The 19,812-nt window shown below is 40.8% G+C and overlaps 1 protein-coding gene across 1 annotated transcript in view; it reads right to left on the bottom strand.

Moving 5' to 3' along the window:
* GADL1 (glutamate decarboxylase like 1) overlaps nt 1-19,812 on the bottom strand; it is a 230,199-nt gene that overhangs the window by 160,159 nt on the left and 50,228 nt on the right. The window contains exons 3-8 of the mRNA XM_075547888.1: nt 19,295-19,421; nt 16,767-16,857; nt 12,690-12,796; nt 11,629-11,744; nt 3,333-3,412; nt 3,146-3,200 (exon numbers count right to left, since the gene is read on the bottom strand). Of these exons, the coding sequence (XP_075404003.1) occupies nt 3,146-3,200; nt 3,333-3,412; nt 11,629-11,744; nt 12,690-12,796; nt 16,767-16,857; nt 19,295-19,421 (576 nt within the window). The remainder of the gene's footprint in view (nt 1-3,145; nt 3,201-3,332; nt 3,413-11,628; nt 11,745-12,689; nt 12,797-16,766; nt 16,858-19,294; nt 19,422-19,812) is intronic.

The following is a 19,812-nucleotide window of genomic DNA, read 5'->3' as shown; positions in this document are numbered from 1 at the left end:
GCTTTTGCTGTCCTTGTAATGGCATTGACTAAAGGTCACCGCTCTGCGGTTGTTAAATGGGTTATGATTGGCTGGGGAATTGAATCCCAGTAGAATAGAGTTGATAGGTTAGTCCCTATATCTGAAACAATATGACTCAAAGTCTTGAAGCAAAACAAGTAGGTCTGAGGCTACTGAGAAAAACAAACTAGTCATCGTGTATTGTTATCTAAAGATGGGTGAAAGGTTTGTTCTTGGCGAATCCAGTATGAAGTTGAAATGCCTGAGAGAAGATCTAGGAGACTAACTCTAACCCCATTGCCCTATTTTTAAATTTGCCTGAAGCAATTTTTTTCCCTTTTCAAAAACTTCCAGTTTTCACATTCTCAACTTTAGAACTATGTCAGATTCATGTACTTTCATTGTCAAAACAGAATTTTTTAGCAACAAAAATAATGACTGTAGTGCAAGGAGACACATAAAATATACTAGAAACACAAGTTCTTAAGGATACTAAAAATAAAAATGGGAGGAGGGTATATAGTTGGAGGATGCTAAGCAACCAACTCACTCTTTGGACAACTGGTAAATAGAGAAAAGAATTAAGGATTTATCCTGGTTTTCCTGGGCCATTGGTCCCATAGGAAACCCGAATAGGAGTGAGGTTTTAGGTTTTTTTTTTTCCCTTGTTCTCTCTTTAAATCAACATGCTAGCCAATGGGAGAAAGCAAAATGAGATAAGCCAATAAAAGAATAGGCCTGGACAATGGTCATCAATGGTAGGCAAATCTGTGAAGTGAGAGGCAGGTGGAGAACATTATAGATCACGTTGGCAGCACCTGAACCTACCAATCAATCTTAACACAACAAAGTGAAGTTTCCTGATAGAAAGTTAAAAGGCTACCTGTGACATAATTCTTGGTAAAAAAATCCAAGAGCTATTCTGAATTTCATCGAGCCTCAAGATCTAACTTCCAAATGACAGGAAATCAAGAGAACAGAATGAAGGCAAGAAATCAAGCCCTTCAATTTTTTAATTCTTTAAGTAATCTGCAAACTCTATAAGGCGGAAAACACAGTAGGGCCAGAGAATTTGGTTTACCAAACAAATCAATAGTAGAGTATTAAAAAGGAGGTGAAGCTAAAGATTCAAAAGATTTAGGTGATGAAGCAACTAAATGCTACATGTGGAGTGTGTTTGAATCCTAATTTAAACAAGCCAGTGATTTAAATAACTAAAAGGCAAGATAGGCAATAGTAGAAATATTAACATAGAATGAATATTTGATGGTTTGCTGGTGTTAAGAAGGTATCACTTTTTAAAAGACGTCATCATAGAGTGGTGTGGTTTAAAAGATCTGTGTCTGTCATGACGTCTGAAATTTGCGGCAAAGTAATCCAGCGTCCATGGGAAGGGAAAGGGCTTAGAAATGAAACAGAATTAGCATGGGTTGATGATTAGCAACGTTTGTGGATATCCATTTTAAATGTGTCCTCATTGTATTTTCTGTTATCTTTCCAACTAAGATTGTTTTCTTGTTGCTGCTGCTGGGGTTTGTTGAAATCCAGGATAATCCACAACGACAGCACCTGATTGCTAATCTCTTGGGTTATGGCGGGGGAGGTTGGGGAAGAAGGCGGAGTTAATAATAATGAGTCCAAGAAATAAATATATGTTGGCGTGATGATTGCACAACTCCTTTCAAAGTTTTTAGACTATTTGAGTGTAAGAGACATGAATTATGTGTCAAGGAAACTGTTAAAAAAAGTTTTTAACATTATGGGTACAAGGGGATTTATTGCACACTCTTCTTTATGGCTTTATGTACATTTAGCATTTTTATAGCGAGAAAAGAAGGAAGGGAAAGGGAGAAAAAGGGAGAGAGAAGGAGATAAGGACTGAAGAAAAATAAATACGAAACATGTAAAAAGATACAACCCATTCCCCTTGCCAAGCATTGAAGACATGGAATTTCTATCTGATAGAAAAAAAGACCATAAGAACAAAAAGTAGAAAGCACCGTCTATGGTTCAGAGCAGACCTGTCCATGTAGAGCTCTACCCAAGATTCAGAAAGGCAAAAACAAAAAATGGAGAGCCAAATTTCAAATCTACTTGACATTGGGATGAGTCTTCAAGTAGAAAAAAAGTAACTGTTCATGTAAGGATATAAGCAAGAAACCAATACATATGCAATGATGGAATGATTTCTCAGCATAGACGTTCAAGCATATCAGGACAAGGTGATTTTAAACAAATGTTTTAATAAAGTGATAGAAATAGAATAAAATGAAAAATTAAACATGTTTTAGTGTGGAAAAAAGATGGCAAAACATATACTTACATCCTAACACAGAAGCTAGATTTTTCCTGCTTTATCTGACCCGAAGGACTTTGCTGCTACCGATTGGGGGCTTATTGGAGAATGACCTGATGCTCCATTAATAATGGAGAGAGATGGGAGAGGGGGATGAACACCTTGATGCTGGCTCACTTAATCCACTGGGGTTTGATTTCAAGTGTGCTCACCAAGAAGCAAGGTGGCTGGCATCTCTAGCCTTGAAGGATGCATAGCAGGTGACTAGGTCCATGCCTTGCCTTCCCATGCAAAGGGCATGTTAGCTTTAAGGCATTCCAGCAGCGAAGACAGAAAGGGCATTCTGAAATACTAGACTGAGACCTACTATAGAGTGATGTCTGTGGAGGAGCTTCCGGTTTGGGAATACCTGGAGAAAATAGGTTGATCAAAAACTCAAGAATGCACTCCTTCATGCAACCCAGAACCTTGGGTTGGCCAGTAGGCTTTCTTGCTGAGAGTCAGAAATTCAGTAGGACAACTATTGTTGAGAACTTCCTGGGAGGCTGGGTTCATCTTTGGGACTGAGTAATTCTGTGCAAGGTTCCCAAATACAGAGATGTCAATGCTGCAATACATTCCAGAAACCTGGGATGACGTCATCTGGGTAACTCTACGGAGCACGGAGAAGCAGGCACCTGGCAATCGAATGTCTGGAAATGAGTTGCCCGCTTTTAACTTCCTGGTGTTCTTATCTCTCTCCCACATACAGAAATGGGGTTGGCATTCTCTCCCTGTCATGCTCTGCCTTGTTCTCATAGCCAGACACACACATACATTTCTTTCTCTCTTTTTTTCTCTCCCTCTCACCTCTTTTCTGGCTTGTCCAACTTGTTTCTCCAGTTCCTCAGGTATCATTTTACCTCTGAAGGACAAATTCGAGAAGGTCAGTTGTGTTGTTGTGTTCAGAAGTTAACAGACAATACCACAACCTTTAAAAGAGACAGTCTGAATTGCATCCTCCACCCACCAAGCTTCTGAAGCCTATCAAAATTACCTTTCATCTGTTTCCACAAAGCAAACATTCTCAGTACCAATCCCAAGAAAGGATGCTGCTTTCTTCATGGAGTAATGACACTGAATTGAAATGAACAAAGAGTAAGAGAGAGACATGAATACACATCATAAAGAAATAAAACTAAAAACATTGCTTGTTTTCTCAATGGATGTAAGCCATTCTGGCTGTGAGAAATCCTCAGGGCATCATTGTATACAATAATAGCAATTTAATTGAGTGTCTACCTACAGGGGTTGTGTACATTGATGGTGGGGTCAGAAAACAGAATTGACCTCCAAGTTCTACTGGTTACAGTTAGGGTACCTTGAACAAATAACATACACACTAAGGTTCAGTTTGCTAGTCTGTAAAGATGGCCTAGCAACCATGTTCTTTACATCGACTTGTTAAGAATTAAATAGGCAACCATATGGCAAGGCTAATATATGCGCCAGTGTCTGCCATAAAGAACACACTGGTTTAGCTAATACAACATTGGGGGGGGATATTTTTCCAGAAGCTCCTAATAAGACAGCATGAATGGAAACTTGGAATTTAGTTCAACGTTGACTCAAAGCTCTGTAAGGAGAGAGCAAGAGGCTCCATCTCAAAGATTGCACTCCAAAGACTGAAGTATTTCGTTATTTCCAGAGAACAAAAATTTTTAAAGTTGTGGGGGTTATAAAGGCAGGCCAGCCTGGTTTAATATTGAGCACCAGGCTGACCTCAGATGCACAAAAGTAAATAACAAAAATAAATTATAGACATACTATTCTACTCGACATGAGTGGGGCTACTAGATGGTTCTGGACATAGGTTTGGTTTGACATAGGTTTGGTTTGTTTCTTACCAGCAAATAGTAGTAGATACTTTAGCTTGCTTTTCTCTACTTCCACAATCTACAGTCTATAAAATAATTAGCATTCAAGCATTGGCAACGTCACTCTTTATACATGAGTGAGGACAGGTGGTCAATTAATTCTTTTTTGTGCCAGAAAAATGAAGGTGTTAAAGGACATTACTATACCAAAAACCTCAGTGATTTAATTTGTAGGTGTGAATACATTAAAAGTATAGTCATGCCTTCACACTTAACTTGATATATTCCCTCAAACGGGGTAATTTTTTTTCTTCTTTTATCAAGAGGGTTAGATTGGGAGCTACTAAGTTTTCATTGGTTGTTGTTTAACTTTATAAAAATAAATGCAGATGTAATACCACCAGGAACAATGAAGCCATCCGAAATAATTAATTACCAAATAGCAAATGGGACACATCCCAAATGCCTGTAAGGATGCATTCATTTCAGGTTGTTACAGGAACATATGCATATTGAAGAGTCATAAGGTACATGAAGGGGGAATTAATTCTCTCCTTGCTGTATCTGCCCGTGCTCCTTCAACGTAACATGCTCAGCATGACTAAGGTGGCCCAGCTGAGCTGAATTATATGTCACCAGAGATTTAGACTCTGGCAACTAAAAAAACTATTGATTTCATAATGATAAATAGTAGCTTACCCTCACTGACATCTGCCTATAAGGAGAATCACAGAGCTCTGCCCCTGAAAAATAGCAGAATATCTCCCCAACCAATGGGTCTCCTGAACAAGAGGCTTGTCATCAGCATAGCTTCAGTGCAGCTGTCTTTAAGTACCTCCGGGCAGAATGTAGTCCAAAGTCAATTGCAGAGGGATAGGGACAGAACAGACAGTCTGTAAAACAGAAGTCTAAATATCTGAGAGCATCAGAAAAGGCAAAGAGCCCTGGAAGGGAGGGAAAGAGAAAGAGAGGGATGCTTCAGACATGCTGAGCCATTTCACAAAAGGAAAAAGCTAGAAGGCTGGAGTTCAGAAGTAACAACTGCATTTAGAAACAAACGTAGCTGTTCCCTTGGCCGCCAAAAGAAAAGGCAGTCATTCTAAGACCCAAGCCCCCGTGGGTTTGAAATGTCTATAGAAGATGCAAAAGTCTCAGCGGGTAGTCTTGCCTATAAAGATAAAACAGTCAGTGTCTGCGTGGAAGGCAGCACTGAGCTAGCATTTTACTCTCCAATGCCAGCGAGGACTTTTCATATGACCTTGGGCTTCTCCATGAGCCATTGTTTCCACTTGAGTTAGATTGGGCTCTTGACACTTGGACTTTTCATGATATGGGATTTGGAGATCAGTTCACTTTAGGTGGCAGGGAAGGGAAGGGTTTACATCTACTAGGGGATGAAAAGAAGGGGTATACAGGGGTCCCTCTAAGAACAAACAAACAAACAAAACCCACGTAGATTGATACACCCTGCCTAACCCTGCTGCCCATTGAGAAAACCCACAAAGACATCTAGGGTGAGGCCAGTTCACCCCAGTGGGTAGGGCCACCAGAGCAAGGTAACCCTGAGGGCAAAATGTAAGAAGGCAATATACTGACTCTTACACCCCAAACATACATCCTGATCACACCAGCCCCAGTTCTGCTGGAGAAGTAGCTCCAAAGTCAACAGACTGGGAGGTAACAGTTCTTTTTTATCATTCACGATTTTTCGTGACAGATAATAAGCACTGCTTTATATTGATTCCCAAAAAAGTGACCTGAGTCATCCAGGAATATTAGAAACTTGGGATTTCTATACTCCCGAGAAATGCATATCTCAGCTCTCACCAAGTCCCAGAGTTCATGATTTTCTTCAAAAGCCCACTTACCCTTGATTTCCCCTGAAAAATGGAAAGACATCCTTGGACATGTTATCAGAATAGGTCTGTCACCATCGACAGCCTTCAATCAGTCAGAACCTGAGGTACGCAAGAGCACTTTCTACTGTGGGAGCAGACTTTCTGCATTGGATGTTGGGAGGTGGGATGAGTTATTAACCTGGTTCGTCTGGCGCAGTGTAGACACTGGAAAGGGAGAGGACTATATAAAACAATACAGGAAAATAATGCCTGGGCCACGGAGTGAATACACAAAAGGAGACAGAAGTGGTACAGGAAAAAAGGAAAAGGCTGCCAGAATGGTTAGGAACATTTTGGAAACATGAAAACCAACCAGACTCATTGTCATTGACTCAATGCCAACCTACAGTGACCCTACAAGACAGGAAACATAGTCATTTTTAATTATTTTAAAAAGTAAGTGGTTGTCGTTAAGTGTTAAACGTGACCACTAACATACAGATTAAAATGATGTGACTCTTATAACCTGGATCTTTTAGGTAGAAGAGAAAAGAGGAAACCATACAACTGAGTTGGACAAAAAGGGAGGAAACCAATATTCAAGGGTCAAGGGTTCTCAGGAAACAAGGGAGTTTTTCTCTGAAATTCATATCTAGTTCTTATTTTTCAGGTCCGTCATCTGATGGGACACTAGTCAGGGTTCTTGCATATAAAACTCACCAGAGATTAAAGTGAAAATGCACTTAGTTGTGTTTTCACAACTATATGGGGGTTCAATTGTTGTTTACTCTCGATTTGCCAGCCATGGCTGTATAGGCACACATCACAGTGCTGTCCATTACTTTATTGCATTTCTCGAAAATTGAAGGTTTGTGGCAACCCTGCATTTGAGCAAATCTATCAGCTCAACGGCATGTACTTACTTTCTGCCTCTGTCTCACATGTTAGTAATTCTCACACAATTCCAAACTTTGCCGTAGCGCTACGGTGCACTTAAAAGTTGAGAGGATAGTGTGAGCACCAAGTAACCAAAACATCTACGTGATGCACTTCATTGCCAGACTCACTTTAACCCATTGGCCCAGGACCAAACCTGAAATGTAGCTTTGGTATGCCTATCTTGTAGATCCCCACCACTGCCACCACTTCATTCTAGCTGATTCTGGGATAATTTCTCCTCTTTCAGGGCAGTGATTCCAGGTGAGAAATCCAGCAAGTTTTAAACACAGTGGAGAATGAAAAGAGGCAAACGTGAAAACATTGAGCTGCTCACAGGGGTCCTCTTAAATGAGCTTTCCCGGGCCTGGAAATAGCATCGTACATATGGAAGGGGCTTCTTAGAATGTCTGATCCCCAGGGGTCCTTCCAAATGCTAACGTAGAATGGAGAGCTAACGTAGAATGGAAACTCTCCTCCATCATAGCTAACCCAGTTCTCAAGCTGTCCATATGAGGACATGCTCCTGTCGGCACAGAGAGGACAGTTCAGGAAGATGGGCACTGGTTGCTGTATACAAACTCTCAGGCCGGACAACTCTTCCCAGGGTCCAAGGCCTGTCAGCACCCACTTATCCCTGTAGGACCGTACTAGTAAAAGCAAAGGTCAAGCAGAGTAGGAAGACAGCATGCAGGTGGCAGGTTTTCTTTTACCGCTGGCCTCTCAGTGCACGATTTGTCCTTTTGCAATAAAAAGTCACCTCAGAAAGGCCCAGCAGGAACTATTGGAGAACTTTCTGGAGGTTGCCTTCTTCACGTGTTGCAGAGAGACCCAGAATGAACAACGCAGAAGGCACATCCTACAAAGGATCTGGGAATGAGGTACCGGCGGGGTGGGCGGAAGCACCCTCTGGGATTACACAATGTAGAGAAGGTTGAATCAGCTTCCATATAAGCTGGGCTCAAGCTGCCTCAGCTACTCACTTTGTCACAGCCAGGCCATTCTGCCTACGAGCAATAGTAATAGCAGACTTAAAATATATACCTATGTACTCGTGTGTAAGCCGAGTTTTTCAGCACAAAAATGTGCTAAAAATCTGGGGTTCGGCTTATACACGGGTCAGTGGTACCCAAGCTGCCCCCACCCCCCACCCCCACCCCCGCGAGGTAAGGGACAAGCACCGTTATCTCGCAGGTGATTGCCATTTCTCTGCTGTTCATTCAAAGCCCCGCTGACACTGCAGGACTTTGAATGTTTGTTTACTCACATCTAACCAATCAGAACTGTCCTATGACATGGACGGCTCCAATTTGCAGAAGCACTTGTAGTGATTCACTTACACTGGCAGCTGAACTGGTAAGGATGTGTCTGTGGCTGCCTCTCCCCTCTGGTCTCTGTGTTAATTCACATCCTGCATCCCCCACCCGCACAGGCTCCCCCTGCCTCCCAGATAACATGTCGTGGGGTGGGGGGGGTGGAGGGGGTGAGGGGGCATTACCATGAAAGTTCTTTTTCAAAGTCTTGTTTTTTCATCCTATTAGAAATGGATACTCTTAAACCAAAAACACCGGTCATATGAGGCTGGTTTCAAAATAAAGGTTGTGTCAAGAGCAGAAGAGAGCAATAACAGTATTGCAAGTATGGAATTCTGTGTTGATGAAAAGCAAGTGAGGGAGTGGCAGGAAATGAAGACTGACTTGGAACAGATTCTAAAAGCTAAAATTGCTTGTCATGGTTTAAGATCTTTTTATGGGGCTCTAGAGAGTGAATTGCATAAATGGGTTATGGAGTGTCATCAAAATGGTTACTGTATAACATGCATGGGAATCCACATACGTGCTCTACAAATGGCTAAGGATGACAAATATAAAGCACCAGGCATTGAAAATTTTGCTGCGTCAGCAGGATGGAGTACCCGCTTCATGAATAGGTTTGGCCTGTTTGAGACAAAGAACAAAGATTTCCCAGAAATTGCTACAAGACCTTGAAGAAAAAATTATGCCATTCCAGTCATTTATTATAAAACAAAGAAAGATTTATAATTATAACCTGCCATATATTGGGAATATGGATGAAACTGCCATGACTTTTGATCTTCTAAGCAACATAACTGTGGCAAGTTTAGGAGAAAAAACCATTTTTCTCAAAACCACAGGAAATGAAAAAAACACTTTATAGTTGTTCTGTCATATTTGGCTAATGGAACTAAACTGTATCCTGTCATTATTTTAAAAAGAAAGACCTTGTCCAAAAAGATCAATTTCCCACCAAGAATTAGTGTGCATGCACATGTTGAAGGCTGGATGGATGAAGACGGACCAAAAATTGTCTGGAAGAAATTTGAAACCGATGACCAGGAGTGGCCTTAAAGAAAAAGCCATTGTTACTTGTTTGGGATATGTTCAGAGCCCACCTATCGGATGACATAAAAAAAAATTGGCAAAATCTAGTAAAGTTACTTTAGCCATTATTCCAGGTGGGCTTACATCTGTACTGCAGCCTCTGGCTGTATCTTTGAATAAGCCTTTTAAAGACCTTGTGTGAAGGATATGGCATGAATGGATGTCATCTGGTCAAGCCTGACTAACAAAAGGAAGAAATCTCATGAAGCCTGACATAGAGTTAATAGCAAAATGGGTTCGAGATACCTGGGAAGACATTCCAGAAGACATGGTGCGACGTGCCTTCCAGAAATGTAGTATTAGTAATGCTATGGATGGCAGTGAAGACTGCACTTTGTATGAAAATGACAGCAGTGATGGTGATGATGGTGATCTCAGTGAGGACAGCGTCTATGATGACCTCACACCAGCTGAAGCTCTGCATTGGGATATGGATGATGATGAGGAATTCAGTTTTGAAGGATTTTAACTCTTCATATTTTAGCTTGGTTGCTGATTGAGCTCAGGGAATAGTACTCCTAAGGTATCATTGTTGATGCCTTATTGTTTGTGTTGAACCTATTTTCCACTTACTGTGCTGGTTTACTAATATCAAATGACTTGTCCTTTTATTTATGTTTTTAATTTAAAATATATATTTAAATACATTACCCCACTGATATCTTAATTTTTAGTAATTTTATTTTCATTTGTTTTGATTATTGAAACTCACCACTAGCTTCTGCATTTTCCACCCTAGGCTTATAGTCGAGTCAATCAGTTTTTCTGGTTTCCCAGGTAATAACTAGGTACCTTGGCTTATACTCGGGTCGGCTTATATTTAAGTATATACAATATAGTGTGCCAAAATGCATGTGATAGAAAAATCACCATTTTAGTAATTTTAATTATACAATTAAGTTGCATTTATTGTATGTACAATGCCATGACAAGGGTATCACTATCTCTGTAGTAAGTTTTCCATCGCCCCAAACAGAAACTGTTCCCACTGAGCAGTAACTTCCCCTACCTCCTCCCCCATAGCTCCTGGTAACCTCTAGTCTATCTTCTGTTTCTTGGAATTTGTCTATTCTGGAATAGACAATTAACTAGAATGCTAATAATCTACTATGTGACAGACGCAGCTTTACATGAATTAATTCACTGAATTGTCTCGCGGACACAGCAGTGGCAGGAAGCTTGCTGGGGTGGCTGGACTGTTCCCTGTTCCCTGTAGTGATGCACTTTGCTGGTTGACTTTGTAACAGCGCCTCTGAAGAGTCTCCCTATTTTCCTTCATCGTGGTCTGGATTCAGAGGCTTGAGCTACAGTCCGAAGAAAGTAAGGTGAAATGACCATGTGCTAGTTCTAGGTCAGGGCTTAAATGCCTGGCGTGTCTCCAAGCTCATTGACCCTCAGCTACAGCCCTGAGCACATACCTGGACTGGCCGGCGAGAAAGTGACAGACATAGAACGGCAGGGATAAATCACTGCCATTACCCCCACCAAGCCACCGAGACTAGCCACCAGACAGCCCAAACTGAGACTCTCAAGTGAGCCGAGCCTGCAGCACCACAACTACTGAGCAATCCAGAGACTTATATGATGGTTGCAGTCTCAGGCCACTGGGTTTCAGAATAATGTGTTAGCTGGCAAAAGTTAACAAATTTTTCCAGATTTTAAAAAACTGAGTAATATAAATGTTCATTTACCCAAGGTCCCTCAGACAGTAAAGGGTTGGCATAGGAAGTAAACCCAGGCAGTCTCGCTCAAAGCCCGTGCATTTAGCTACTCTTGGACTTCCAGCTCAGTGGAAAGTCAAAGAAGAGAGAAAGGACTGTGGCGGTCACGTTCAGTTGTGTTGGGGTGGGATGCAGTGTCCACTGTGACTGGTGATCTCCGTTTCCCCTCGCAAAGGAAGGCATGAAAAGTACATACTAGCGCGCAAAGCAATCCGGTTGACAAGGAAATGTGAGTGGAAGACATAGCCTTGGTCAGCGGTAATCATTGAAGCTCTAATAAATTTGCTCCAAGAAGACATTCATGGAAGGAGACCGCACTTTCACATGAAATGTTCTTTTTTCTCCAAAAGAGAAAAAAAATTGTCACAGGCGATAACATTTAAGTAAAGGTGATGTGGCAAGATAAGACGATATCAACACCATCATAATTTCTTTTGGAATGAGATATTATGTTTTATTTAGGCATATTAGTCACACATGGAGAGTTCAAAATCACATCAGCAGTCCCCAAATAACCAGTCCCACTTGAATATTGCATTGTCAGAAAAGACATAACTGGTATCTGGAACGCTTGCTTACCTCAGCCGATGTGAAGAGGACGAATCTTGGCAGCCCGCAGAGCCCCTTTTCTTTAATGTCTGGGCAATATTTGTACCTAGCTAGGTTCATGGCATACATATTGGACACTGAACCACCTGGAAAAAGAAAATTGACATATTATATTTACAGTAGGACGTTACCATTTCCCATTTGCTGCATTCAGTATAAAGTACAACAGGTACAAATGACACTGAAAGACATCTGAACTTGCCTCTCCTCGGTACTCTGAATATCCCACTGACACACAAACGAATTTCCAAACTGAGTAGACAGACAGATGTTAGCCTACTGTGACTTGCTATGGTTTTTCCCCAACTACAAATTACAATTTATAAGCTCTAGATTTAGGCCTAGGAAGTCTATCTGGAAGCACTAAAAGCAAACTCACTGCCATCCAGCCGATGCTGACTCATAGCAATCCTACAGGACAGGGTAGAACTGTCCCCTGTGAGTTTTTCCCAAGACTGTGATTCTTTAAGGCAGTAGAAAGGCTCATCTTTCTCCCGGAGTGGCTGCTGGTTTGAAACCACAAACCTTGTGGTTAGCATACAAGGGAGGAACTGTGACACCCCCGGGGCATCTTATCTGGGCCACATCTACATGATAAATCATTGTCATTCTCTCATCTGATTAATAACATGAAGGTAAAAATATGATCTCTATCCTCAACTCAAAAAATGGAGGGTAAAGATAAACAAAATATGATTCAGAAACCTTCTCAAGTAAAGGTGATTTAAAACACGTGAAGGACTTACCAGGGCCCTTCCAAACTCCCAACAGCAGGTAAATTCAATTTTGCTGGGTAAAAACCATGAATTGAAAAGACGTCATGTGTGTGACAATTTTGTTTAGCATTTATAGAAATGTCCTCACACTCCAGAAGGGCAGATGCTTGACTCTCATCAAACAGCATTATTAATGTGCAATATTTTGCAGTGTGCAAACCTAGAAGGAGTTTCAGTTCCTCATATAGGACATGAATGAACTGCTTCATAGATGCTCATAATGGAAGGGTGATGGAAATAACTAATTGTACTTACCTGGGTTAAAGATTCCATCCCCTTCTTTCCAGCCAATAAATTCAATCATTTTCTTCAGGACCACTTCTTCCACTAATAGAAACACTGGGGACACCTCATACGTATAACTAGATAGATATAGAAAAAAAACACGTCACTTCTATGACTCGAGTCAAACCATTCTTTGTTGCCCAGAAATGCACACAGCATTTCATCAAACCACCTCGCTGATTACGTGCAGGTAGAGCCTTGGAAGGGCAGCCATTGAGATAAAGAAACACGAGACCAGAGACTATGCTCCTCCTGGTAAGGTCAATGCCAGTAGCTGCTGAGCTCGGGGATCCAGCTACACACCAGCTACTTCATCTGACTTCAGTTGGAAAGAACTTTGAATTCCCTTGGGAGAGAAAAAAAGAATCCAGTGTCTGGATTCTTTGTATTACTATGAGCCAGTAGCCATTTTATTCTCTAAGATGTGCTTTGGATGATGGTTAAAAAGATAAAAGCGTCATGGTAACCAGCTTTGACTAGGTTATGCCATGAGTAATTCCTATGCTAACAGGTCTCACTATTCGAGGTAGAGACCACCTGTCTGGAATGAGGGCTTAATCTCATGGCCGGCACATAAATGGGTAGGGACTCTCTGAGGGCTTCCCATTATGTGGCTCATATCCTTGCAAAGGGACCACTTAGATCCCGGACCAGGATATGTTGCTCCAGGGGATGGAGGGCTATTGTCAGCACGTTCAAGAATACCTCTGCTGCAGCAGGGCCCCTCCTCCAAGGCCACGTCCCATCCTGTAAGGGTCTACACGGATGACTGATGGAGCCTGACATTCTGGACCATTCTGGAGGGCCATCCTAGCTCCTGGGATTTCCGTAGGGTCCGTCTCGGCTGCTACTAAGCCTGTATCTGAAATTGACTCCTACCTCTGCCCATTCATGGGAGTACTTGGTAATAAACATCCTGCTCACTAAGTCCCATCTACAGTTGGCTTCCCAGAGACTCCAACCTGTGAGTTACCAACAGCCTTATTTTCCTTTGCTTGAATTCCTCTCTCCAGATAACTCAAGGGTGACTAAATCGCTATAATCCCCTCAATTCAGTGATTACTTCCATTCGTATTTGAATAAATGTGTACTATGAATATGGATAAGCAGACACATCCAGAGTTATCGTCACAGAATTGAATGCAATTAGTTTAACTCTGAGGAGAAAGCATTGGGAAGAAAGCAAAAGAAAAAATGAGCCCTACTGTGGACCAAGCTCTCTGCAGACAGTCCGTCATTTTACACTGAAGAGCGGTCTGTTTTCCAACCATTTGAAGTCAATCTAAAAATACCAAGAGTGGTTTCTTTTTGTAGTATAGATTTTAATGTGTACTCAACAATGCAAATTAGCAAATCATTCTCTTTTTTGGTAAGAAAAAAACTATCAACGCTTCTTTCAAAACTGGTCCAACTCTAAGCTTGAGAATAAGTGGAGGTGAAGAACTCACTAGAACTGTGTTCCTGGTCGTATTTCAAAAGGATTGTTCACCTTAACACTCACTAGCACTTGAGTTTTCATAGTTACAGTTTTCTTCCTGTCATCTGATCAATCACATGGTAATAACAGTGCATGCTGCTCCCTGGCTCTGAAAACAAGTAAAGATCAATTCAGAAATCTCAAGTATAATTGGTTTTTAAATGAATGGACTTGCCAATTTGTGTATCTATTCATCTCTCCATCTATCTATGTACTTATTAGTCAGCTACTTATTTCAGATCATGGAATTCAGGTTGGAGTTTGAAAACTTCTGCCATCCCAAGAAAAGTCCCAAGAGCTGTATACCTTATTGTGTCTTCTGACTTCTCGTTATGCTTAATCTCTCACCCATCCTACTCCGGTGTCTGCCCTCACGACTCTACCAGACCTTCTCTCCTAAAGCCATCAACAAGGTCCATGTGGTTTGATAAAGAGGCAATGTTCAGTCTTTGCCTTAGTTAACTGCTCCATAGCAGATGATGCCGTTGAGCCCATTCTGTCTTTCGGCACACTCCCTCCATGACATCTATGTCTGTGCTGAGTTTCTCCATCGTCTGTGTCTCCTGTGTGCGAGTCCTCCTCATGGCTGAGTGTTGGCTAGTCTCAAGACTCAGTCCTAAGTCCTTTCTTTCCTCACTTTCTAAATCGGTGTCCCCAGCAGTGATTCTCCATCCTTGGTGCTTATTACAATCACCCGAGGAGTTTGATAGATGTAGCGATGCCTGAAACACGCTGGTACAGTATCAGATTTAACTGGGCTGGATTAAAGCCCAGGCATCAATATGTTTAAGTTCCAAAGTTGATTCTCATGTACAATCGGAGTTGAAAATCACTTGAAGTCGTAGTTACTATCTACGCCCACATTCCAATAACCATCAATTCACCAATACCCACCCAATCTGACTGCCACTGTGCTGATTTCTTATTCCTCAACAAAGCTCACAATCATTCCCCTGGAGTCCATTCCAGCTCATGGCGACCCTAGAGGACAGGGTAGAACAGATCCTGTGCATTTCCAAGACTCTAACTCTTGACAGGAGTAGAAAATCTATTCTTTCTCTTGAGCGACATCTTATGGTTTCAAACTGCTGACCTTGCAGTTAGCAGTCAATATATAACCATTCTGCCACCACAACCCTATCTGACAAAATAGAACTGACTTCAAGGTTGTAACATTTCATGGAACTAGATCACCTCGTCTTCATCATGGAGAATCTGGTGGGTTCTAAATTTTAATTCCTAAATTTATACTTTAATGAAGATTTAAGAATTCTAGGTATGACTCTCCGCTTGGTTGATATATCAGCTTCTAAAATCATCTCACTTCCTTTGAGTCAATGTCAAATGAATCACAGCCACTGTATAGAAGAGGGCAGAACTGTGCCTAAGAGTTCCCATGACTGTAACTCTTTATGGGGTTAGAAAGTCCTGTCTTTCACCCTTGGAGCAGCTGGTGGCTTTGAACTGCTGACCTTGCAGATCACAGTCCAATGCCTAACCACTATCTAAATATCACTTCTGATGCAAATTCTCATGACTGAAAACAATTTTTGGTCTTACTTAGTGTTCTCTCCCAATCAGTGAATGTCATGACCGTCAACACCAGAAATCCTGGCATCACCCCAGAAGGCTCCCTCTTGTCCTCATTCCCAAGGTCCAATTTGCTAACCAAATCTTTCTGTTTTGTCTTCTAAATACATTTTCCACTCTCCATTCCCACCACTCTCCTTCAAATCCACAGTACCATTTTCACTCCGCCCCCCCAAGGTCCCAACTGCTCCCCTCTAATGTATTTCTTTTCTTTACTATACTACTGCCAGGATGGCCTTTTCAAGAAGAAAATGACACTTGATGATTTAGAAACTTTGCATTGTATTTAGAATAAAAAACAAACAAACAAACCCAGCCTTATCACCTATCACATTCCCATGAACTCTCTCAGCTATATTCACACCTGTTCCAGTTGATATGCCATGTGGCCTCCTGCCACAGGGCCTTTGTACATGCTGTTCCCACTGCTAAGAGCTCATCCTTCTTTTTGCCTAGCTAACCCGTACTCACCTTTCAGCTCTTAGCTGTCCCTTCTGCAAAGAAAACTTTGACTGTGTTCTCAACCAGAAAAATAGTGCCTTGTTTATCTTTAGAGCTCTATGTACTTCCTCATAGGAGAGTTTGAAGTTTGCATTGAAAACTTACATCAACAACTCTCTTTCTCTCATCAGAGGCTATGCTCTATGGTAGCAAAATGATGGTTTGGTTTTATTTCAATGGTTTTTCCAGCACTCGGTAAAGACATGACACCTCATGAAGTTATGTATAATACGTTGCTCAATCAGATCCTCATCTTTTAAATGGAAGTAACAGTGCCTGCTCTATCCATCTCATAGGACCACTGTATAATCCAACAGTCTCATCAAGGACTGCTAAGGGCCATACAGCTTTGTAATTTGTTAGTTAGATGACAATACACACAAACTCATTAAATATAAATTCATGAAATAAAAATCCATCAACCTTTTAATAATCTCTAATCCACGAGCACCATGAAATTCCAATGACATAGCACTTACACACTTGGATTTAATGCTTCCGTCATAAACCGAGCAACCAAGGAGTAGTAATCAAGTCCAGCATACAATTGGTTGAAAAATCTTGGGTGATCTGTAAATTTTAAAAGAGTGTTCACTCACACAGCAATTTAAAACACCTATTTATACAGCAACAACACAAATGAACCAAACCGTGGAAAACCAACAAACAAACACAAGAGAATGGACTTTTTGAATCCATGTATATAGTATTCAGAAATAGGCAAAGCTCTGTACAGACTGTTTAGAATTGTGGGAAGGATTTTTTGGAAGGGGGTTTGAGGTAGCCTTTGGAATTCTGTGAATATCCTCTGTATTGACTGGGGTGGGTTACATATACAGAGCTACAGAAAGCTTCCATTGAGGTGAGTCCTTTAGATTTATGTACTTTAATGAAGGGTAAAAATGTCAAATTTTCATCCTGTCCTGGGAAAAAGATGTAAATATTCATATTTTTAAGTAAAGCTTACTTTTACTTTTCAGCATACTTTTTAAGCTTGTTGGTTTATTTTTCCACAACCCTCTTGTCCTAAACCAAACCCCTAAAGAAATAGACTATTTGTCCACATCAAAGTACCTGTTTTCATCTTCTGGAAAATATCAATATTAACTCCCTAAACTTCAAACATATATTTCCCTGACCAAGAGAGGCCTCCCTTCAGTGAGTGACCTTTCAGGTTTTTGACTGGCTGACTGGCATTATGTAGATGGGAGTTAGAGGTGATTCATCAGGCAGCGTGTATCAACTTTCTGATTCAACTTATTTCAAAGGCAGTTGCCTTTAAGACTCAAACAACTTCTACTTCCAATCTTCTTTATGTTTTTCCCTCATAGAAAAGGTCTCATAAAGGTTCTTGGCTTTACACAGTGTGAATATTCACACCAAACACCAGGCTAACTGGCTTGACATTCTCAATCATAGGAAACCCAGCAGGACAGAGAACAAAGAAGCGGGAGGTCCGTTTCTAACTTTAAGGACTTGGGAACTATTTTAGCTAGTGGTCTACCATCACAATTTATAACATTTGCATCCCTACTCCTACCTCCTGTGTGTTTGTAAACTAGGAGTTCAGTTAAAAAAAAAATCTCAAAAGAAAATGACTTCTCAAATAAAAAGGAAGACTCCCTCTGATCCGGGGAAGAAAACTAGACATTGTTACAAGTAATTTTAATAAGGTTTTTTTTCCTAGTCTGTGCTAATTTATGATTGATTTCCATGGTAACATTATGGAAAATATCCAGCAAACTGAAAAATCTACTGCATTAAATGTCACTCTACACTTCTGACATACACTATAATAATAAGATATGTATCTCTTCTTTTGAAATGCTAACTGGGTTTTTGATACATGTACTAGACTTTCCCAAGGGGATATAATCCAATTATTTTTAGCCAGGATTTTATTATGTTCTTTCCACTAAATTTAGTTCAGTGTCAGAATTCACAAAGCATAATGCCTGTACGGTCTTAAACACTAGATTATCTTTACATCACACTGAGGAATGCATATTTTGGGAAGCTCTACTCCCACTTTTGAATCCTGTTCACTGGGTGTGTGGATATTAATAGTCAAGTTGGAATAGTACTTCCCCGCAAGAATGATATCACATTACTAGATTTACAGAAGATCACAGTAGGTTAGAGCATCTTTGTGAAACAATCAAAGCAAAAACTTATCATGCATTTGTTTTTCTAATACTTCCCTAAGGATTTCTACTTTTTTAATCCTGCCAGATTTGATAAATTAGTTTGATGATTATCAAGTGCCAAGAACTTCTCAGTGCAATAGTCCCCCCCTCCCCCATGGGGGATACATTCTGAGACATCTCCCTCATCACACAACCAGTGGTGCTTTAAACCATGGCTATAGACCCCCTATCTACAATATTACTTCTTATTCAGACATTGCTATGATGCAGTGTAATTTATAAATGAGGCAGTATGAAATATTAGCAGAAATAATAGTCCAATAGGATTACTCATAAGTAAATATGAGCAATAATGAACACAAACATGCAACTTGGCTACATTGGAAAAATGGAAGAAAAGGGTGACCACTGCTATCATTGAAAGAAATTCATTTTTGTTTAAAGACACAGTTTTGAAATGCTATTTTTAAATATATTCTGGGCCATCAAGATTTAAACATTTTAAACAAATTATTAGAATCAAAATATCTCTTGCTTTGGCCCAACAGAAGATACAATACCCATCCAGGAAGTAGTGTCTGTACATTCTTGATTTTAATGGCAGGATGGATCTTGCCCAAACCAGATGATATTTATGTGTGATCATTAAAAGTCAACAGTTTTCCCATCCACTCACTTTTGGCCTGGATAACAAATCTGAGGATAATCAGAGATTACCGTAAATGGACCACAGTAAAAAATATAGGACCATTATATGGCTATCATGAGAACATAGCCATCCCCTGCATTCTTAGGAAGCAATATATGCTTAACAAAATGTAAAGACTTGACAGACCCGGGAAGTAAATTAGAATCCTTACTGGTCTTGACACTGTAGCGTATGACATCTTGGCAGAGTTCCAATAGCCTGTGATGTGGCTCTCCCGTGTCTCTCATCTCCAAATCAAGAAGCTGTTTCAGTTGTTCAGGAGGCCGCCATTCACAAACCTGGAGATTCAAGCACAGTTTGTTAACCATCCACTTATGTTAAGTAGTGAGAAACCATCAGAACCAGGGACCTTACCCTTACAAAGCTGACAAGACAGTGGGAGAGACCGAGAATTAAACGGAAACCACAGTTCAGTGAGAAAAGGGCTATGAGAAGAACAGACGGGATCCAACTGACACGTATGGAGTCCTGGTGGTGTTTTGGGAGAAGGGTTGGGCCACTACCCAGGAGATCAACAGTTCAAACCTACCAGCCGCTAAGTGGGGAAAAGATGAGGCTATCTGTGCCCATAAAGATATAACAGCTTTGGAAACCTTGCGTAGGGTCAATGTGAGGTGTAGTTGACTCAACAACAGTTACTTTTCCTTACACTTGGAAAGTCAAAGAAAA

This window comes from Tenrec ecaudatus, chromosome 4 (assembly GCF_050624435.1).
Source record: "Tenrec ecaudatus isolate mTenEca1 chromosome 4, mTenEca1.hap1, whole genome shotgun sequence".
NCBI classification, from domain to species: Eukaryota; Metazoa; Chordata; class Mammalia; order Afrosoricida; family Tenrecidae; genus Tenrec; species Tenrec ecaudatus.
The sequence above is the reverse complement of the archived record's forward strand: the minus strand, read 5'-3'. Positions and strand labels throughout refer to the sequence as shown.